The sequence below is a fragment of the Entelurus aequoreus genome, linkage group LG11 (assembly GCF_033978785.1).
Source record: "Entelurus aequoreus isolate RoL-2023_Sb linkage group LG11, RoL_Eaeq_v1.1, whole genome shotgun sequence".
In the NCBI taxonomy this organism is placed as follows: Eukaryota; Metazoa; Chordata; class Actinopteri; order Syngnathiformes; family Syngnathidae; genus Entelurus; species Entelurus aequoreus.
Genome location: NC_084741.1, coordinates 34,828,345 through 34,847,746, shown reverse-complemented (window position 1 = coordinate 34,847,746; position 19,402 = coordinate 34,828,345). Strand labels below are relative to the sequence as shown.

General features: G+C 44.2%; 1 protein-coding gene across 1 annotated transcript in view; it reads right to left on the bottom strand.

Moving 5' to 3' along the window:
• Positions 1-7,827, bottom strand: part of LOC133660644 (collagen alpha-1(XIV) chain-like) — an 82,021-nt gene extending 74,194 nt beyond the window's left edge. Inside the window, exon 1 of the mRNA XM_062064216.1 lies at positions 7,693-7,827. Within this exon, the coding sequence (XP_061920200.1) occupies positions 7,693-7,733 (41 nt within the window). The 5' untranslated portion in view covers positions 7,734-7,827. The remainder of the gene's footprint in view (positions 1-7,692) is intronic.
• Between the last annotated feature and the right edge of the window lie 11,575 nt (positions 7,828-19,402).

The following is a 19,402-nucleotide window of genomic DNA, read 5'->3' as shown; positions in this document are numbered from 1 at the left end:
GATAGAAGTGTTTTACACATGTTTTTGGTGTGGTTATGGCCGAATATAAACAGTTTTGCTCAATAAAGTGATCGATATAATTCTTGGCCTCGAAGCATCACGATAGACGTTACAATAATTGAACAGTTTTCAATTGAACGGTGTTGACGAACACCGTTAGGGCCGCTTGTTGTCACTGTCACTCAAAGTTGCATTGCAAAATTACACAGAATAAATGTGTTTATTTTGTTTAAATTCAGATGGGATTTGATTTGGTGCGCGGCATATATTTGCTGAGCGCAGAGGACGCTTGAGCAGTGCGCAATTGCGCAGGCGCGCACCTTAGAGGGAACGTTGCTTGGCAGTCCACGTCTTGTTGAAAACACGGCATTCGTCATCAACTTTTCTCTTTTTAGCGTCTCGGGTGTCAACCGTGCATCACTTGTCGCTGTGCACCTTCACTCACAGGTTACAAACGGACATACGCCCATAAATAACACTTTTCAAAATAAAAGCAGCACAGTTGAATGACACGACATAGATGTTTTTTCAACTTTATTTTGTAATTTGTGATTGCAGCTGTTCACATTCACTCACATTCACGCACGTGCATACGTCCACACGGAAGTAATACAAATAACGCTTTTCAAAACAAAAGCAGCACCGTTGTATTGCACACTTGACATAGATACTTTTTTAAATGTATTTTGTAATTTATGATTGGCCTCACGCGGGCCGGATAGGGACGCACAAAGGGCCGGATGTGGCCCGCGGGCAGCAGAATGCCCAGGTCTGCCCTATAGGGTTCTAAATACCGGATGATTACATTTACAACCCTATACACACCTCACATAGACCCAGCTATATTTATTTCAGCGTATTTTGTCAAAGATCCGAAATTTGGTTATACAGTGTAGTCAGTGTATAGCTTGTATAGCAGTAAATATTTACTATGCACTGAAAATGAGTCAACACACAACCATTATTGTCTAAATAGAAACACAATAATTGTGTCAGCCATTGTGACGGTAGTATTATGGTCCGGGGCTGCATGAGTGCTTCCACCGCATGGGAATGTCAGTTCACTGAGGGAAACATGAACTCCATGTGTCATGACGTGATAAGGATCCCCAAAACACCTCCAAGATAACAAGTGCCTCTCTGAATAAGGTGATGGTGTCTGTCTGGTGGAAGATCTCTTCCCACCTCAGCCCAATTGAGCACCTGTGAAGCAGTGTCAAGCCGAAAGTAGGTGGAGGAGCGCAAAGTGTATACCATCCACAACTGATGTCATCATGGTTGGATTGGATGACAATTTCAGTAACAACCAATGCAGCTCTGATTAAATCCATGCCCAAGAGGACTCAACAATTATTCTTACAGAGTCACACTAAATATCCACACCAGGGACACAGTTTGGACAGTGAGGTGTACTCACTTGCGTTGCCAACTTCTGCTGGGTTGCACCAGACATCACTGGAGGGCAAAAAAGTGTTCCTTGCCAGATGTCAAGTGAAAGCACAGTGAAACGTTTGCATTGTGAAATTGTTGGAATCGATATTATGTCAAAAGTTACGACATAGTTCCTAAGACAGTCCACCTCAGAAGGAAAAAGAAACAACCGAAGACAAACATTGCAGAGTTTGCAATGACCATGTTTTCTATGTCTGTATTACCTCACAATAAACTGTAAAAGCCTTTATTGATGCATTTACTTTTCTTATTTTCCAAATACTATATGAGCAGTTTTCTTTAGGAAACTTCCACATGAAATGGACAAGTGCCTTGTTGTTAAGCGCGCATGGTGCAATGTTGAGTCTTCGTATTAGTATTATTGCTGAAAAGTGTCAAACTAGATTAATGAATCTCTTGTAGGCTGCCTATCCCATGGCAGCGACAATCTCAATATCGCTATTCACTAAACATTGTTGGAAACCAAACATTGCTAGACTACAGGGAACTTGCAATAGGAGAGTAACTACAAAAACTAAACATATACATTATATATGTTATAAGTGAAGTGTTTTGACAATACACAAACCTAATAAGTCTAGCATTGTCTTTAATGGCTTTAGTGCTTAATGCGTGGACCCATCCAGATGTAAACAAATGATGTGGCTTGTATACTTTTGATCTCTTGAAGTGTAGAAGGAAGCATCATTAACTGAATAGCTTGAAAAGTTAAATTCAGTAATGTTTATTTTTTTAAATCTTGTGAAGTCTTTCCTTTTAAGGATGTATGGATACAATCTATCACATTCAAGGTTTTTTTTTTTTTTATGAAGATGATATCTCAGACATCTGCACGAATGAATGATTCATATCAGGGTTTGCCCTCCATTGTAATTGATCTTGGCATTCCGCCATGGAAAAACAGCTGCCACACCTTAAAATGTTTTTTTTTTTTTGGTGAAAACAAATTTAAGTAATATATTGTATGAATGGATATATATATAGCTTATTGTTGAGCACTATTGACTAGTGATGCGCCGAAAATTCGGCCGCAGAAAAAATACTTTGATCACTATAACGTATAGCGAACTACAAAATGTGCAAAGTGCAAATATTAAGAGGACAGCGGCACTCTTTCAAGGAGAGAAAGTCCAGCTGGAGCAGCACCGCTTAGCAAATGTCACGTCAGACTCGGTGCAGCCCTCGCTGTTCGTTGCGGACATCGAGCGACTGAAGTAAATCTAAACACGAGTGCAGTCTTCAACAGTGGCGATTGCTCCAAAACTGCAAGGGAAGCTCAGCTTCCCATGGAATATCAAAAATAATAATTGTTCAAATATGTACTTTTGTGTACATTGACCAAATATACTTTTGTTCACAATCAGCTACTTTCACGACAGCTGACGCAACATTCTTCTCATTCATTGTGATAGCGTCACAGTGCATGAAACAGTGTTGAAGCTGAGCGTCCATTGACTTCAGTGGGGGAACATAGAGTGGGTCGTTCCACTATAGCCAAACTAGACCATCATTAGATAAATGCTCGGCTTTGTCCCCCGCACTGACGCCGAGCGTCTCTGGAAGTGAGTAGAAATGGGCTTGGCCTCGGCTGTCTTGGATGCCAGTCTTCTTCACGATGATTGGATGATCTGTCTGAGGCTGAATCCCTTTTTAATTTACGGCAATATAACCAAATCAGCTATCTTGAAATATAAACCACTGCCAGAGCTTTTTTTTTTACTTTTATTCCGTTGTTTCGTGTTGATATAGAGGATTTTACAATCTTGTGGGGACATTTTCTTTGTAAAATCGAGCATCTTTATATCTTTCATCAGTTATTGGAGATTGTATTCATGTTTAGGGAGTAGCTGAAAATGAGCTTTCCCTACTTGAAAAACCAGGAGCCGCCACTGGTCTCCCATAACACCAGAAAAAAGAGGTTTGTTGATAGTTGTTTTTAATAAAGTGAAAGTCACTAAAATGATTGGATAACTGACTAGAAACTTGAAACTAAAATACATTGTACTGTGTACTGTGTAATAAGCAGAAGCAATTTAAAAAAAAAGAGCTCAACGATATCAGAAAAACTATGTAAATACATTTTAGTAATAATACCGATTTGTGTTTAAATGTGTTTTTTTACTTTTTGTTTAGCCTTTTTAATCAAAATGTATGCATCATCGTTGATTATGCAAATTGTATGATGACATCATTTTGACCACACCCCCACCACCACAAGTATATTGGCAAGCTGAGAGGAAACACTGCATTATGAATGTTTGCCACTGAAGTCAAAACCGGAAGTGCCTCTTAGTCACGTGGTTGCAACCCAGCAATTTAGAAAATAATGGTTGACAGGAAAGAAAATCAATACTGCTATACACGCTGTACACTGTGTACTCCACAATATCCACGTTTCATTTTATATTACTGTCAATATACTGAAATGTGTTATATCCTTGTAACTGTTTTGGACTTGTGTTTGCTTCTTCCCTGTGTGTGGTAGTTTAGTTCCTGTCCTGGGCTTTTATTTCGTAAGTTGTTACTTCCTCGTTCTGTGCACAGGCTTCCACGCCTACTGCCTGATTGACAACCGGGACACACCTGTAGCCGGTTGCCAATCAGTCTCCTATCTTCCAGACAGGTTCGAAGCATTGCTGTATCTCATGCTTTGCGTACCGCCTATGCCTTTGCTTGACGTACACGTGTTGTTGACTTTACAAAAGAAGTCCCTTGTTTTGTGCATTTACTTTTGCACTCGTCGTCTTTTGTTTTTTTCCAGTCTGAGTTGCGTATTCTCCCACTCCCTTGTAAGTGCGTTTTTCTTTTGTTTATATTGAATCACAATATTTTAGTCACCGTCTGCCACCCGTCTCTTCGTCTTTGGGGTCAAAGTTGCGTTCCAGTGCCTGACACAAATGGTCAGAGGTGTGGACTCGAGTCACATGACTTGGACTCGAGTCAGACTCGAGTCATGAATTTGATGACTTTAGACTCGACTTGACAAAATGTAAAGAGACTTGCAACTCGACTTAGACTTTAACATCAATGACTTGTGACTTCACTTGGACTTGAGGCTTTTGACTTGACATGACTTGCTACTTTCCCCAAAACCCAAACCTTAAAAAGTTATTTGGGAGCGCTCCGTATCTTTCATTTTATACGTCTGTGTCTATAAGCGTGTGTGCTGCTTGTCAGCGTGTGTGCTGTCAGTACAACAGCCAATCAAATTAAATCTACGTTGTTTTCATCCCACAGCTCTCATCCAATCCAATTGCAGGACAACCACCGAACATGAGTTGTCAAACAATGCGGCAGTGAGAAACAATTATGCCAAAGTTGGTTTCGTTCGGGTATAAAAACTACGACTTGGTCAACAAAAAACGAATTGCCATATGCAAATCACGCAGTTCGAATATTACAGACGGAGACGCAACAACTTCCAACTTCGTTCGACATTTGAAGTTGCACAAAGAAGGGTACGTTTTGAATGTAAGATAACGTTTATTGGCTAAGTAACATGACTTTTATTTGCTGTGTAGTTAAATCAGTGAGGCTGTAAACTCACTGCTAACGTTATAACCATAGACATCTTATAAGGGTACGCAGCATTGAGCGCTACTGCCTACTGGCGCAGACGAGACGCAGAGCCGCCATCTTGGAGTGGTGATCCGCTCCACTCAGTGCAATTCATTTGGCAGGAGCAATGAACTGTCAGCAAATTTAATTAATCTTACCTCACTGAATACCACTGATTTTCACGCGTTTTTTTTTGTCATACGTGTAGCTATGATAACGGACACATGTTTTGGCGTTTTTATTATTCATAGTTTGCTTAACAGTAATATAATATTCTTATACGCTGTAAGTGACCAGACGTCCGAGATCAAAACTGGGAATATAATCCCAGAGAAGGGGGAAAAAAACGGTCAGCTATTTTTAAGTTGAAGAAACAATATGATTAGATTATATATACATGCGTATATCCTACATAAACAATGTATGAATACATTAGATATCTATATATTTTAGGGACCTATAGACTGTAACTCTGTTGCTGCAGCAGAGAGTTTATTCTGTCTTGACACTTTGTATTGATATTTTGTATTACATTCTTCCCTTAAATGATAATGTTTACAGTGATTGTTTTATATCTATTTTTTATGTATGTCGCTTTGGATAAAAGCGTCTGCCAAATACTTAAACATATATAAACACCTGAAAGTGTTTATATCAGCTAAAACCACCAATCTGTTTCACTGGATTCCGAATAAAACCAAATGCTGTCTTACCCAACAATGTTAGTATTTGAATATTGTTACTTGAAGACTTATTCCTGGTTACAATTATACAGTTAAGAAAGAATTGTCTTATACTTAGCCTAAAATGAGAATGCATCATAATCAGTGGCGGCTGGTGAATTTTGTTTTAGGTGGGGCTGAAAGTTTGTAAACCAAACCCCTGTAGGGGTGTCATCCTCCCCCAGAAGATTTATTTGTGATTCTCACATACAAATATTGAAGATCTTTGCTCCTTCTCAACTTTGTGGTAATGTTATTTTCATAAAATACAACCAATAGTATGTTAATGTTTGTTTTTGCAAATGTGTTTACTCTGTAAAGGAATGAGTTAAATGTTTAAAATTGTTTAAACTATTAAAATGACTGGTTAATAGTGCTATTATGAATTGCAATGTCAGCACTATTTTTTTTCCTGCAATTTCAAATGCACTTGTTTTAATAAATAAATACAGCGTTTTAAAAGCATACACAATCTGTGTAAAAATATTAGTCTGTGGTTAAAAGGACTTGAAAGGACTCGAAACTCAAAATGCAGGACTTGGGACTTGACTTGAGACTTTCTAGTCTTGACTTTGGACTTGACTCGGGACTTGCCTGTCTTGACTCGGGACTTGACTCGAGACTTGAGGGCAAAGACTTGAGACTTACTTGTGACTTGCAAAGCAATGACTTGGTCCCACCTCTGCAAATGGTTACTGAAATGCGAGGGGTGTACTCACTTCTGTGATATAGTGTATTGTATTAGTCATTAGGGATGTCCAATAACATCGGACTGCCGATATTATCGGCCGATAAATGCTTTAAAATGTAATATCGGAAATTATCAGTATCGGTTTCATAAAGTAAAATGTATGACTTTTCAAAACGCTGCTGTGTACACGGATGTAGGGAGAAGTACAGAGCGCCAATAAACCTTAAAGGCACTGCCTTTACGTGTCGGCCCAATCACATAATATCTACGGCTTTTCACGCACACAAGGGAATGCAAGCCATACAGGTCACGCTGAGGGTGCCCGTATAAACAACTTTAACACTGTTACAAATACGCGCCACACTGTGAACCCACACCAAACAAGAATGACAAACACATTTCGGGAGAACATCCGCACCGTAACACAACATAAACACAACAGAACAAATACCCAGAACCCCTTGCAGCACTAACTCTTCCAGGGCGCTACAATATACAACCCCCGCTACCCCCTACCTCAAACCCCGCCCACCTCAACCTCCTCATGCTCTCTCAGGGAGAGCATGTCCCAAATTCCAAGCTGCTGTTTTGAGGCATGTTAAAAAAAAAAAATGCACTTTGTGACTTCAATAATACAGTAAATATGGCAGTGCCATGTTGGCATTTTTTTCCATAACTTGAGTTGATTTATTTTGGAAAACCTTGTTACATTGTTTAATGCATCACAACAAAATTAGGCATAATAATGTGTTAATTCCACGACTGTATATATCGGTATCGGTTGATATCGGAATCAGTAATTTAGAGTTGGACAATATCGGAATATCGGATATCGACAAAAAAGCCATTATTGGACATTTCTATTAGTCATGTTTGTAACTATAAGAAAAGTAGCAAGCTCTATGTTAAATTGTGATTTTACAAAGCTAATATTGTGCAGTTGTTGCTGTTTTTGTTAACGCCTTGCTTGAGCACAGTAAGAAATGGATATAATTAAAGCCAGGGAACTATTAACATTGATTAGCTTAAAACAAGAATGTACGCTGACAAGAATGTACTCTGACAACAATGTATGGCTGCAAGTTTCCAAAAACAGAAAAGAAAATGGTTAAGTCAGGGTCATTTCCTTCTGTGCCAGCTCATTATGCTAGGATGCTATGCTATGCTAGCTCCCGGCGCTAGGTTAATAGGGCGTGTTGAAGTTTAAGTGTCCTTTTAATTTAGACACAAGCCATCAAAAAAGCAACAAAATGGTATACTTTTACACACCCACTGTGCTGTCTGGCTCGCCCTCGGGCTGCTGCAGCCATGGGAAATGGAGGCTGGTGAAATGTCTCCTTGGATGGGTGGAAACACACCAGGTGTGTCCCTGGGGCTCCTCGGCCAAACAACTGTCCTCCTGCCATAAACACTGTCATCACCTGGGTGAGTAGTCATTCCTTCTTGTCCCCATCCTGTCTTTATGGCGCTCACTTTCATCTTCATCTGTGGACACACCAAATATGTAGGAAATGCACCACATTGCAATGAGTCATTTGAAGGTCAAATATCCTTCTACCTATTCCAGTGACTTGCACCATATCTCCCTGAAGACCAACTATATCTGTATAAAAATGTCAACGCCACACTGAAAACATGCGAATCATTAGCTCACCTTTGTTACTTCTTCTTCTACTTACCTGGAATCAGTGACTCGCTGTTGCCTCCTGTGATACAAAGTGGCATTACGAAAAAAAAAAAACAGCAAGGTTCAAACACATTTCTTCTTCTTATTGGCCCTCTGCATATTCTGAAAATTACATACATTCATTATTAATACCCTCCATTCATCCATTTTCTACTGCTTGTCCCTTTTGAGGTGGCGGGGGGTGCTGGAGCCCATGTCAGCTGCATTCGGGCGGAAGGCGGGGTACACCCTGGACAAGTCGCCACCTCATAATAAAAAGGTGCTTACCAAAGGTAACCGCTGGGCCGTAATTGTTTCTGTATTTATAATTTTGGACCCACCGGCCTTAGGTGACATCCATCCATCCATCCATTTTCTACCACTTGTCCCTTTCGGGGTCGCGGGGGTGCTGGATCCTATGTCAGCTGCATTCGGGCGGAAGGCGGGGTACACCCTGGACAAGTCGCCACCTCATAATAAAAACGTGCTTATCAAAGTTAACCGCTGAGCCATAATTTTTTCTGTACTTATAATTTTGGACACACCGGCCTTAGGTGACATCCATCCATCCATCCATCCAGTTTCTACTGCTTGTCCCTTTTGGGGTCGCAGGGGGTGCTGGAGCCTATGTCAGCTGCATTCTGGCGGAAGGCGGGGTACACCGTAGACAAGTCGCCACCTCATAATAAAAATGTGCTTATCAAAGTTAATCGCTGGGCCGTAATTTTTTCTGTATTAACCATTTTGGACACACCGGCCTTAGGTGACATCCATCCATCCATCCATTTTCTACCGCTTGTCCCTTTCGGGGTCGCGGGGGGTGCTGGAGCCTATCTCAGCTGCATTCAGGCAGAAGGCGGGGTACACCCTGGACAAGTCGCCACCTCCTTATAAAAATGTGCTTATCAAAGTTAACCGCTGGGTCGTAATTTTTTCTGTATTTATAATTTTGAACACACCGGCCTTAGGTGACATCCATCCATCCATCCATTTTCTACCGCTTGTCCCTTTCGGGGTCGCGGGGGGTTCTGGAGCCTTTCTCAGCTGCATTCGGGCGGAAGGCGGGGTACACCCTTGACAAGTCGCCACCTCATAATAAAAATGTGCTTATCAAAGTTAACCGCTGAGTCATAATTTTTTCTGTACTTATAATTTTGGACACACCGGCCTTAGGTGACATCCATCCATCCATCCAGTTTCTACCGCTTGTCCCTTTTGGGGTCGCAGGGGGTGCTGGAGCCTATGTCAGGTGCATTCGGGCGGAAGGCGGGGTATACCGTAGACAAGTCGCCACCTCATAATAAAAATGTGCTTATCAAAGTTAACCGCTGGGCTGTAACTTTTTCTGTATTAACCATTTTGGACACACCGGCCTTAGGTGACATCCATCCATCCATCCATTTTCTACCGCTTGTCCCTTTCGGGGTCGCGGGGGGTTCTGGAGCCTTTCTCAGCTGCATTCGGGCGGAAGGCGGGGTACACCCTTGACAAGTCGCCACCTCCTTATAAAAATGTGCTTATCAAAGTTAACCGCTGGGTCGTAATTTTTTCTGTATTTATAATTTTGAACACACCGGCCTTAGGTGACATCCATCCATCCATCCATTTTCTACCGCTTGTCCCTTTCGGGGTCGCGGGGGGTTCTGGAGCCTTTCTCAGCTGCATTCGGGCGGAAGGCGGGGTACACCCTTGACAAGTCGCCACCTCATAATAAAAATGTGCTTATCAAAGTTAACCGCTGAGTCATAATTTTTTCTGTACTTATAATTTTGGACACACCGGCCTTAGGTGACATCCATCCATCCATCCAGTTTCTACCGCTTGTCCCTTTTGGGGTCGCAGGGGGTGCTGGAGCCTATGTCAGGTGCATTCGGGCGGAAGGCGGGGTATACCGTAGACAAGTCGCCACCTCATAATAAAAATGTGCTTATCAAAGTTAACCGCTGCGCTGTAACTTTTTCTGTATTAACCATTTTGGACACTGTTGCGGCGATCTGCCTGGAGGTGCGGCTGAAGGTGTGTGTGTGACAGCGGCTGTGCTGCTGCATGCGCGTCACAGCAGAAGCGCTGCATGCGCGTCACAGCAGAAGCGCTGCTCCGCGGCGCGCCTCACCAGGTGCGCTCTCCAGCAGGTGAGCGCAATCAGACTGATGAGCAGCGCAGACAGGACAAAGCAAACAAATGCACCCGTTTCATTCAGTGTGCAGGACGGAGCTGAGAGCAGTAGAGACAGAGACGATCACTAAAACCACGAAAGCACTTCACAAACGCATGGGAAAAAGGACTCAAACCAAACGGACTACCGGTGAGCTCACCTCTTTCCACTGGACTGTTTAATCATGATCCGACTGTTGAAGTTTATGCGCTGTGATTGATGGCAGAGCTCAACTTCAGAAGAATGTTTATTTAGATAATTGAACTGTTAAATAAGGTACAATTGGTGCTTATTTTGTTTCTTTTCTTTATCTTATTCACCACAAATATTTGTTTTACTTGTAGAGACAAGAAATGGGCAATTAGGGCGCTTAAAGCCTTGTAAATGTAATTTGAAGTATATTAATATAGAGAGTGGATTTTGCTTTATTAAAAGGCAAAGTAAAACATTTAATTCATGTATAAAAATAGTATTTCTGTTAAAAGTGTTTATGTTAAAAACTACAGTAATATTGGTTTAAAATGCTTGATTTCATATGAATTAATAGAGAAGTGTCAAGTTAAACTTGTTGTAGAAATTCATGTCTAAAGTCTGTATAAAATAATTTAGGCTAAAACTTAAGGTAAAACACGTTGCTTTAAAAGTAGATGGTTCTAACATGTGAACTATATTTCTGTTTATTTAATGCCTAATTTACCTTATTAATCTAAGTTAATTAAGTTAAGTGAAATGCTGGTTAATGTGTATTAATTAATGTTAAAAATGTACTTACCTTTATAAAATACCTGAGTTAATGTACTTACTTTGTTTGTTGCAAAATGCTGTATTTTATTTAAAAGCTTTTATTCTTGTGTGTTTAAAGGTTTTTCACCTTCCAAGATTCCAGTTAATAAACTGAAATACGAGTGAAATCCTGAGCCTCATCGAGTCCTTCCTTTTCAAGTGTGGGAAGCCATGTCGTTATAAATACACCTGACAGTGAAAAACCGTCTGTGACCAGCAAAAGACTCCACTTGCGGCCACCACCGAGAGGGAGGACACTCCACCTGGGGCCTGGAGGACAAAGACTGCTGTCTGTCAGCCAAAGAGAGCAAGATGGCTGATCCAAAGCCAACAGATGAACTGAAAGTGGAGAGGGCCACAGCTAAGAGACAGTTCTCCCGCCTTGCCAACAACATTACGAGAACCTACATAGAGATGTCTAAGGAGGAGTTACAGGAGAACTTCAAGAAGCTGATGCTAGAGAGCTCTCGTGTCTTCGAGGCAAACGAAGAAGTGGAAGCCGCTTACATGGCAGACGCTGAGGAGCTGAGCGACCCCCAGAAAGCCGACATAGCAAAGACGGAGAAAGAATGTGAGCAGAAGACGAAAGAAGTCAAACTCCTAATCCGAGAGACGCTCTGGACCACATATGGAGAAAAGGAACTTTCCCTGGCTCTACAAGTTGCAGAGGCCGAATTCAGGAACGTCTCCTTCCAGCCAGACACAACTCTGGAGGCTTGTGAGTTCATGCTGACCCACCTACAGAAGTTGGTGGACAAGGCAAAGGAAGCGCACCAGAACTGGAACCACTGGGCTCCGCTTGCCGAGAAAAAGGACTTTGATTACCGTTTAAGAGAGCTCGAGGTGGTCCTTCCCAAGCTGGTGTCACAGAAGGCCCCCCTCATCCAAGCAGCAAGTATAAAGAAAGACGCTGGACCCCAGCCCATCTCAGCCCGCAGCTCAGCTCCAGTGGCAGCGATAAAGCTAAAGGCCACAGCCTTACCAAAGTTTGCCGGCAACCAGCGAAACTACTACAGATGGAGGAAGGAATGGGAGGCTCTGCAGAAGCAAGGTGAACCAACCGGATCTTCAGAGGTTAAGAAATTCCAACTACTGGATAGCCTTGATGAAAAGGTGGCCAGGGAACTACGTCTGTCAACGTACAGCTCAGCAGATGAGGTCTTCAGAGTCCTGGAAAACCGGTTTGGGAACCAAGCCAGCATTGCTCTTGAGATCATAGAAGAGCTACAAGCAAGACCATCAGCCAGGAGCGGCCATCCAAGGAAAATCGTAGAGCTCATCCAAACTGTGGAAAAGGCCCTTTATGATCTAAACGAACTGGATAATGCAGACGCCTTAAAGAACCCACTGGTGATTAGATCCATCGAGAGCAAACTCCCAGAAACTCTGAAGAAAGACTGGCTCACCTATGCTGCTGACAGAGGAAACACTGTTAACCCCCAGAACCGCTTCGACAAGCTCATCACATTCCTAAAGTCCCAAGAATCTATATATGAGCAACTAGATCAACTGAGCAACGTCTTTGAACCCGCCAAGGAGCAGACTAAGCTCATCAAGTATGCCAGAACAAAGTCAGCCAAGTCCAGCAGTGAAACAGCAGGCTGCATCATTTGTGGTGACCCAAAGCACAGAAGAAGACTCTATTTCTGCAGAAGGTTTAGGATCAACCTAAAGCCATCGGAGAAGAGGGATGCAGCACAACAGCTCGGTGCCTGCAAGAGATGTCTCGAGGTCCACAGCAGCGACCCCTGCAGAAACACCACGTATCTGTGCGGGAACCCAGAGTGCAAAGACCAACACCATTACCTTCTCTGTCCAGTTGCCAGACCCCAGTCCCAAAGAACACCTAAATCCAGTCCAGTGAGAGCTGAGGGGAAAAGATACACCGAAGCTCAAAAAGACTTCCTATCCAGGCTTACCCCTGAGCTGGCGCAGCAGTGTCGAGACACCTTCTGCAACGTCACATCCAGAGCATACAACACCACAGCAGTTGAAAGAGGTCTTCTAGAGGAAAATGGCTTGCATGAGTATCCAGTGATCCTGATGCTCTTTGATGTCACTGCCAACGATGGACAGAGAATTGGGACCCTCATCGACCTGGCATCAGACACGAACTATATAACACATAGAGCTGCCAGCAAGTTGAACCTGAGAGGTGAAGATGTGACACTGGTGGTTTACGGCGTTGGAGGGATGAAGGTGTCTGTTGCAACTAAGCGCTACCTCCTCAAGATTCGGGTCAACACTCCGAGAGGGACCCTCAGGTCACATCAACTAATCTGCTATGGCCTTGATAAGATTGCAGAGTTTCACAGACATGTTCCAGCTATTAAGCTACAGAAAATCTTCCCAGATGTTCCCCTAAGAGACCTTGCTAGACCCAAAGAGGTGCAACTCCTGATCAGCCACAAGGAAGGCCAGCTAGTACCCCAGAAGGTTCGTTCTGTTGGCAACCTTGTGCTCTGGGACGGCCCCCTCGGCAAGACGATCGGAGGCACACACCCGGACCTCTTTGAAGAAGTCACCTTAATGGCCCACACATCAAAGACACACTTCGCAAGATCCATGAGAACTGCAGCAGTCAAATACAGTGAACTCATCTGTAGAGATCCAATCTCCTGCCAGTCTCCCGACAAGCCCCACATCCAGTCCAATACAGCCACTAGCAGCAGAGACTTTCTGAAGTGGTGGAAGTGGGAAAGTATTGGAGCTGCTTGTGAGCCAAGATGTGGAGGATGTCGCTGTGGGAATTGCCAACCCGGGGGAAAAGAAATGACACTGGCTGAAGAAAGAGAGATGGAGATAATGAAGAACGGGTTGATGTATGTGAATGGAGACCATCACAGCCCTGATCCCCACTGGCATGCCAAGTATCCCTGGACAGAAGATCCAGCATCTCTACCCAACAACAGGAGAGCGGTTGAAGCCACATTCCTCAGGACAGAGAAGCAGCTGGCAAAGGAACCGGAGTTGAAGACAGCCTACATGTCACAAGTCCATGAAATGCTTCATCGCAAAGCTGCAGTGAAGCTATCCAAAGAGGTTCTGCAGAGTTGGACTGGGCCAGTGTGGTACATAAGTCACCTGATTGCACCAAATCCACATTCAGTCTCCACCCCAGTGAGGCTAGTATGGAACAGCAGCCAGAAGTACAGAGGCCTGAGTTTGAACGACATACTAATCAAAGGTCCTGACGTCCTGAACCCAATCAGAGCTGTCCTACTGAGGTTCCGAGCTGGTGTCTTTGCTGCCCTCGGTGACATCCGCAAGATGTACAACTCTGTCTGGTTGGAAGAGAGAGAGGTCCACCTGCACAGGTTCCTGTGGCGTGACACTGAAAAGGCTGAAATAGAAGACTTCGCCATAACAAGGGTCAACATGGGAGACAAACCTGCTGGTTGCATAGCCCAAGTCGCCATGAGAGAGACCGCCAACTTGCCTTCATTCAAACACTTCAAAGAAGAGAAACGTGTGATAGAGGAAGATGCATACGTGGATGATATCCTGACCTCTCACAACAACCTCCAGCACCTCAAACTCCTCACATCCAACATCGAACAGATCCTTAAAGCTGGAGGATTCATCATGAAGCCCTGGGTCTACTCCGATCAAAGTGGGAGGAAAGGGCCGAGAGGTGAGAAGATGGAGTCAAAGACCATGATCCTGCCAAACCAGCTCACTGAAGAGGATAACAAAGCCCTCGGCCTTGGTTACACCATTGAGGATGACACACTACATGTCATGGTTGCAGTGAACTTCTCCAAGAAGAAGAGGAAAATGCGCCTTGGTCAGGACTTACTGAGAGATGAAGTAAGAAGACAAACCCCAGATCCATTCACCAGAAGAGAACTGTTGAGCCAAGTCTCTGGTCTCTATGATCCACTCGGCCTCGTGGCTCCTGCAAAGCAGAAGGGAGCCATCCTCATCCGAAGAGCTTTTCAAGAAGCAAAAGTCATGTACTGCATAGAAGACACCTGGGATGCCGCCTTGTCCAAAGGACTCAGAGAAGATGCCATAAAGCTCCTAGAAGACTATGCAGAGCTGAGCCAACTCAGATTCACCAGACCCCTGACACCACCAAATCCACGTGCAAAACCAAGTGGCATCACCTTCTCTGATGGCAGTGAGCACGCATATGGCGCTGTGCTGTACCTACGCTGGAGCTGCAGCCATGGTGTTGTTGTGAGGTTAGTTGAATCTAAGGCCAAGCTGACTCCTCTCGACCACAAGGGTGACCCTGTGAAGGCGGAGATGTGTGGAGCAGTCTTTGCCGCCCGGTTGAAGAACTACTTCCAGAGACACTGCCGAATCGATGTTGAGAAGTGGTACCATCTCGTCGACAGTCAGACCGTCCTAGGCGCAATCCAGCGGGAGAGTTATGGTTACCAGACCTTCTTTGCCAACCGAGTCGGCGAGATCCAAAGCAGCACAAATGTCCAAGACTGGTGGTGGATTCCAGGGCCCGAGAACATTGCAGATATCATAACCAGAGGGGCCAGTCCAAATGACTTAACTGAGGAATCCGAGTGGCAGTCAGGTCCAAAGTTCCTTCGACTTCCTGAAAGTGAGTGGCCGAAGAAATCAGCCAAAGACGTCGCCGCACAAGCAAGAGACAATATCACAAAAATACAGAAGAAAACATTTGTCGCCGTACTCACCCGAAGTCAACAGAAAGCACAGGACCCAAAAAGAGTCCAAGAAACAGAGTCCAGATTCAGAAGACCACCTGCAGCAGCAGCAGTCCAAAAGCTACTGGACGAAAGGCGCTTCAGCAATCTAAGACGGCTGGTCGGGACAATAGTATGGACTTGGAGAGCAGTAAAGAAATTCCTATGCCCCGGCGATAAAGAAAAGTGGGAGGCAGTACCTTCATCTGGTGTCATCACTGTGAACGAAAGAGAAGATGTGTTCAGAGACCTATGCTTGGCAGCACAGGAGGGCGTACACTTTCCAAACACAACAACAGACAGACTGGTTGTTTACAAGGACCAAACAAGCGGACTCCTGATGTGTGGTGGCAGGATCCAGACCTTCAGAGAAGACCACAGAGCTGTTCCCCTGCTACCGTTCCAGGCCTGGATCTCCACCCTCCTAGCCCGGGAAGCACACAGTGAGGGACATGAAGGAGTGGCAGGAACTACACTGCGGATGCGAAAGAAAGCATGGGTCATCAAAGGAAGAATTATTGCCCAAAAAGTTGTTGACAAGTGTGTCGTGTGCAAGAAAGCAAAAGCAAAGACCTGCCAGCAAATAATGGGAAACTTGCCTGAGGAGAGATGGAATCCGGCTGCACCATTTCAATTCACATCTGTCGACCTGTTCGGACCGTACCAAGTGAAGGATGATGTCAAGAGGAGGGTGAGCATGAAAGTATGGGGCGTGCTCTTCTGCTGCATGTCCAGCCGAGCCATCCATGTCGAACTGGCAAACACGCTAACAACGGAGAGCTTTCTACTTGCTTACCAGAGGTTCACTTCTGTCCGAGGCCATCCTCAGAAGATCTGGTCCGATCCAGGTACGAACTTTATTGGAGCAAAACCTGTCCTTGAAGAGATGTACAGTTACCTGAGACGACAAAACAAAGGATCACTAGAAGAATATGCTGCCAGGAATGGGACCGACTGGATGTGGAGAATCCTTCCAGCCGATTCACCTCACCGAAACGGTGCCGCCGAAGCTGCTGTCAAGATCACCAAAAGAGCTCTACAAAGCCTTGGTAGAGGAGAAGGCCTTGCCTTCAGTGAATTCCTGACTGTACTCAAGCTGGCCGCCAACCTTGCCAACGAAAGGCCTATCGACGCTAGAGTCCAGTGCCGTGAGGACGGCATCCAATACATCACTCCAAACACCCTGTTGCTTGGTCGAGCCACACAAAGTGGAGATTTCAAAACATTCGACTACACAACTTACCCCTTCAAAAGGCTGCAAGAGATTCAAATGCAAGTCAGCTACTTTTGGAAGTCCTGGAGCCAACTCGCAGGTCCAAACCTGTTCATCCGCAGTAAATGGCATACTGCTGAGAGAAATGCTGCCATTGGAGACATAGTGTGGCTCTGCGACCAAAATGCACTGAGGGGTCAGTTCAAGCTAGCAAGAGTTGTCAGTGTGAACGCAGATCCCAAAGGCATTGTCCGAGATGTCCACGTGAAAGTCTCTCCAAGTGGGTGCGTTCAGGTGAAGACTCCAAACCCTGTCGTTAAAGAGTCCAGGTCTAAGGAGAAGGACTTCCAGGGCACCATACTGCATCGAGACGTCCGACGCCTTGTCGTCCTCATCCCGGCGGAGGATCAGGTCAGGGGAGACCAGCTCGCCTGAGAGGTGCGATCTTTCCAGGTTACACTGCAAAGATCGAGTGGGAGGTGTTGCGGCGATCTGCCTGGAGGTGCGGCTGAAGGTGTGTGTGTGACAGCGGCTGTGCTGCTGCATGCGCGTCACAGCAGAAGCGCTGCATGCGCGTCACAGCAGAAGCGCTGCTCCGCGGCGCGCCTCACCAGGTGCGCTCTCCAGCAGGTGAGCGCAATCAGACTGATGAGCAGCGCAGACAGGACAAAGCAAACAAATGCACCCGTTTCATTCAGTGTGCAGGACGGAGCTGAGAGCAGTAGAGACAGAGACGATCACTAAAACCACGAAAGCACTTCACAAACGCATGGGAAAAAGGACTCAAACCAAACGGACTACCGGTGAGCTCACCTCTTTCCACTGGACTGTTTAATCATGATCCGACTGTTGAAGTTTATGCGCTGTGATTGATGGCAGAGCTCAACTTCAGAAGAATGTTTATTTAGATAATTGAACTGTTAAATAAGGTACAATTGGTGCTTATTTTGTTTCTTTTCTTTATCTTATTCACCACAAATATTTGTTTTACTTGTAGAGACAAGAAATGGGCAATTAGGGCGCTTAAAGCCTTGTAAATGTAATTTGAAGTATATTAATATAGAGAGTGGATTTTGCTTTATTAAAAGGCAAAGTAAAACATTTAATTCATGTATAAAAATAGTATTTCTGTTAAAAGTGTTTATGTTAAAAACTACAGTAATATTGGTTTAAAATGCTTGATTTCATATGAATTAATAGAGAAGTGTCAAGTTAAACTTGTTGTAGAAATTCATGTCTAAAGTCTGTATAAAATAATTTAGGCTAAAACTTAAGGTAAAACACGTTGCTTTAAAAGTAGATGGTTCTAACATGTGAACTATATTTCTGTTTATTTAATGCCTAATTTACCTTATTAATCTAAGTTAATTAAGTTAAGTGAAATGCTGGTTAATGTGTATTAATTAATGTTAAAAATGTACTTACCTTTATAAAATACCTGAGTTAATGTACTTACTTTGTTTGTTGCAAAATGCTGTATTTTATTTAAAAGCTTTTATTCTTGTGTGTTTAAAGGTTTTTCACCTTCCAAGATTCCAGTTAATAAACTGAAATACGAGTGAAATCCTGAGCCTCATCGAGTCCTTCCTTTTCAAGTGTGGGAAGCCATGTCGTTATAAATACACCTGACAGACACACCGGCCTTAGGTGACATCCATCCATCCATCCATTTTCTACCGCTTGTCCCTTTCGGGGTCGCGGGGGGTTCTGGAGCCTTTCTCAGCTGCATTCGGGCGGAAGGCGGGGTACACCCTTGACAAGTCGCCACCTCATAATAAAAATGTGCTTATCAAAGTTAACCGCTGAGCCATAATTTTTTCTGTACTTATAATTTTGGACACACCGGCCTTAGGTGACATCCATCCATCCATCCAGTTTCTACTGCTTGTCCCTTTTGGGGTCGCAGGGGGTGCTGGAGCCTATGTCAGGTGCATTCGGGCGGAAGTTGGGGTATACCGTAGACAAGTCGCCACCTCATAATAAAAATGTGCTTATCAAAGTTAACCGCTGGGCCGTAACTTTTTCTGTATTAACCATTTTGGACACACCGGCCTTAGGTGACATCCATCCATCCATCCATTTTCTACCGCATGTCCCTTTCGGGGTCGCGGGGGGTGCTGGAGCCTATCTCAGCTGCATTCTGGCGGAAGGCGGGGTACACCCTGGACAAGTCGCCACCTCATAATAAAAATTTGCTTATCAAAGTTAACCGCTGGGTCGTAATTTTTTCTGTATTTATAATTTTGGACACACCGGCCTTAGGTGACATCCATCCATCCATCCATTTTCTACCGCTTGTCCCTTTCCGGGTCGCGGGGGGTGCTGGAGCCTATCTCAGCTGCATTCGGGCGGAAGGCGGGGTACACCCTGGACAAGTCGCCATCTCATGATAAAAATGTGCTTATCAAAGTTAACCGCTGGGCTGTAATTTTTTCTGTATTTACAATTTTGGACATACCGGCATTAGGTGACATCCATCCATCCATCCATTTTCT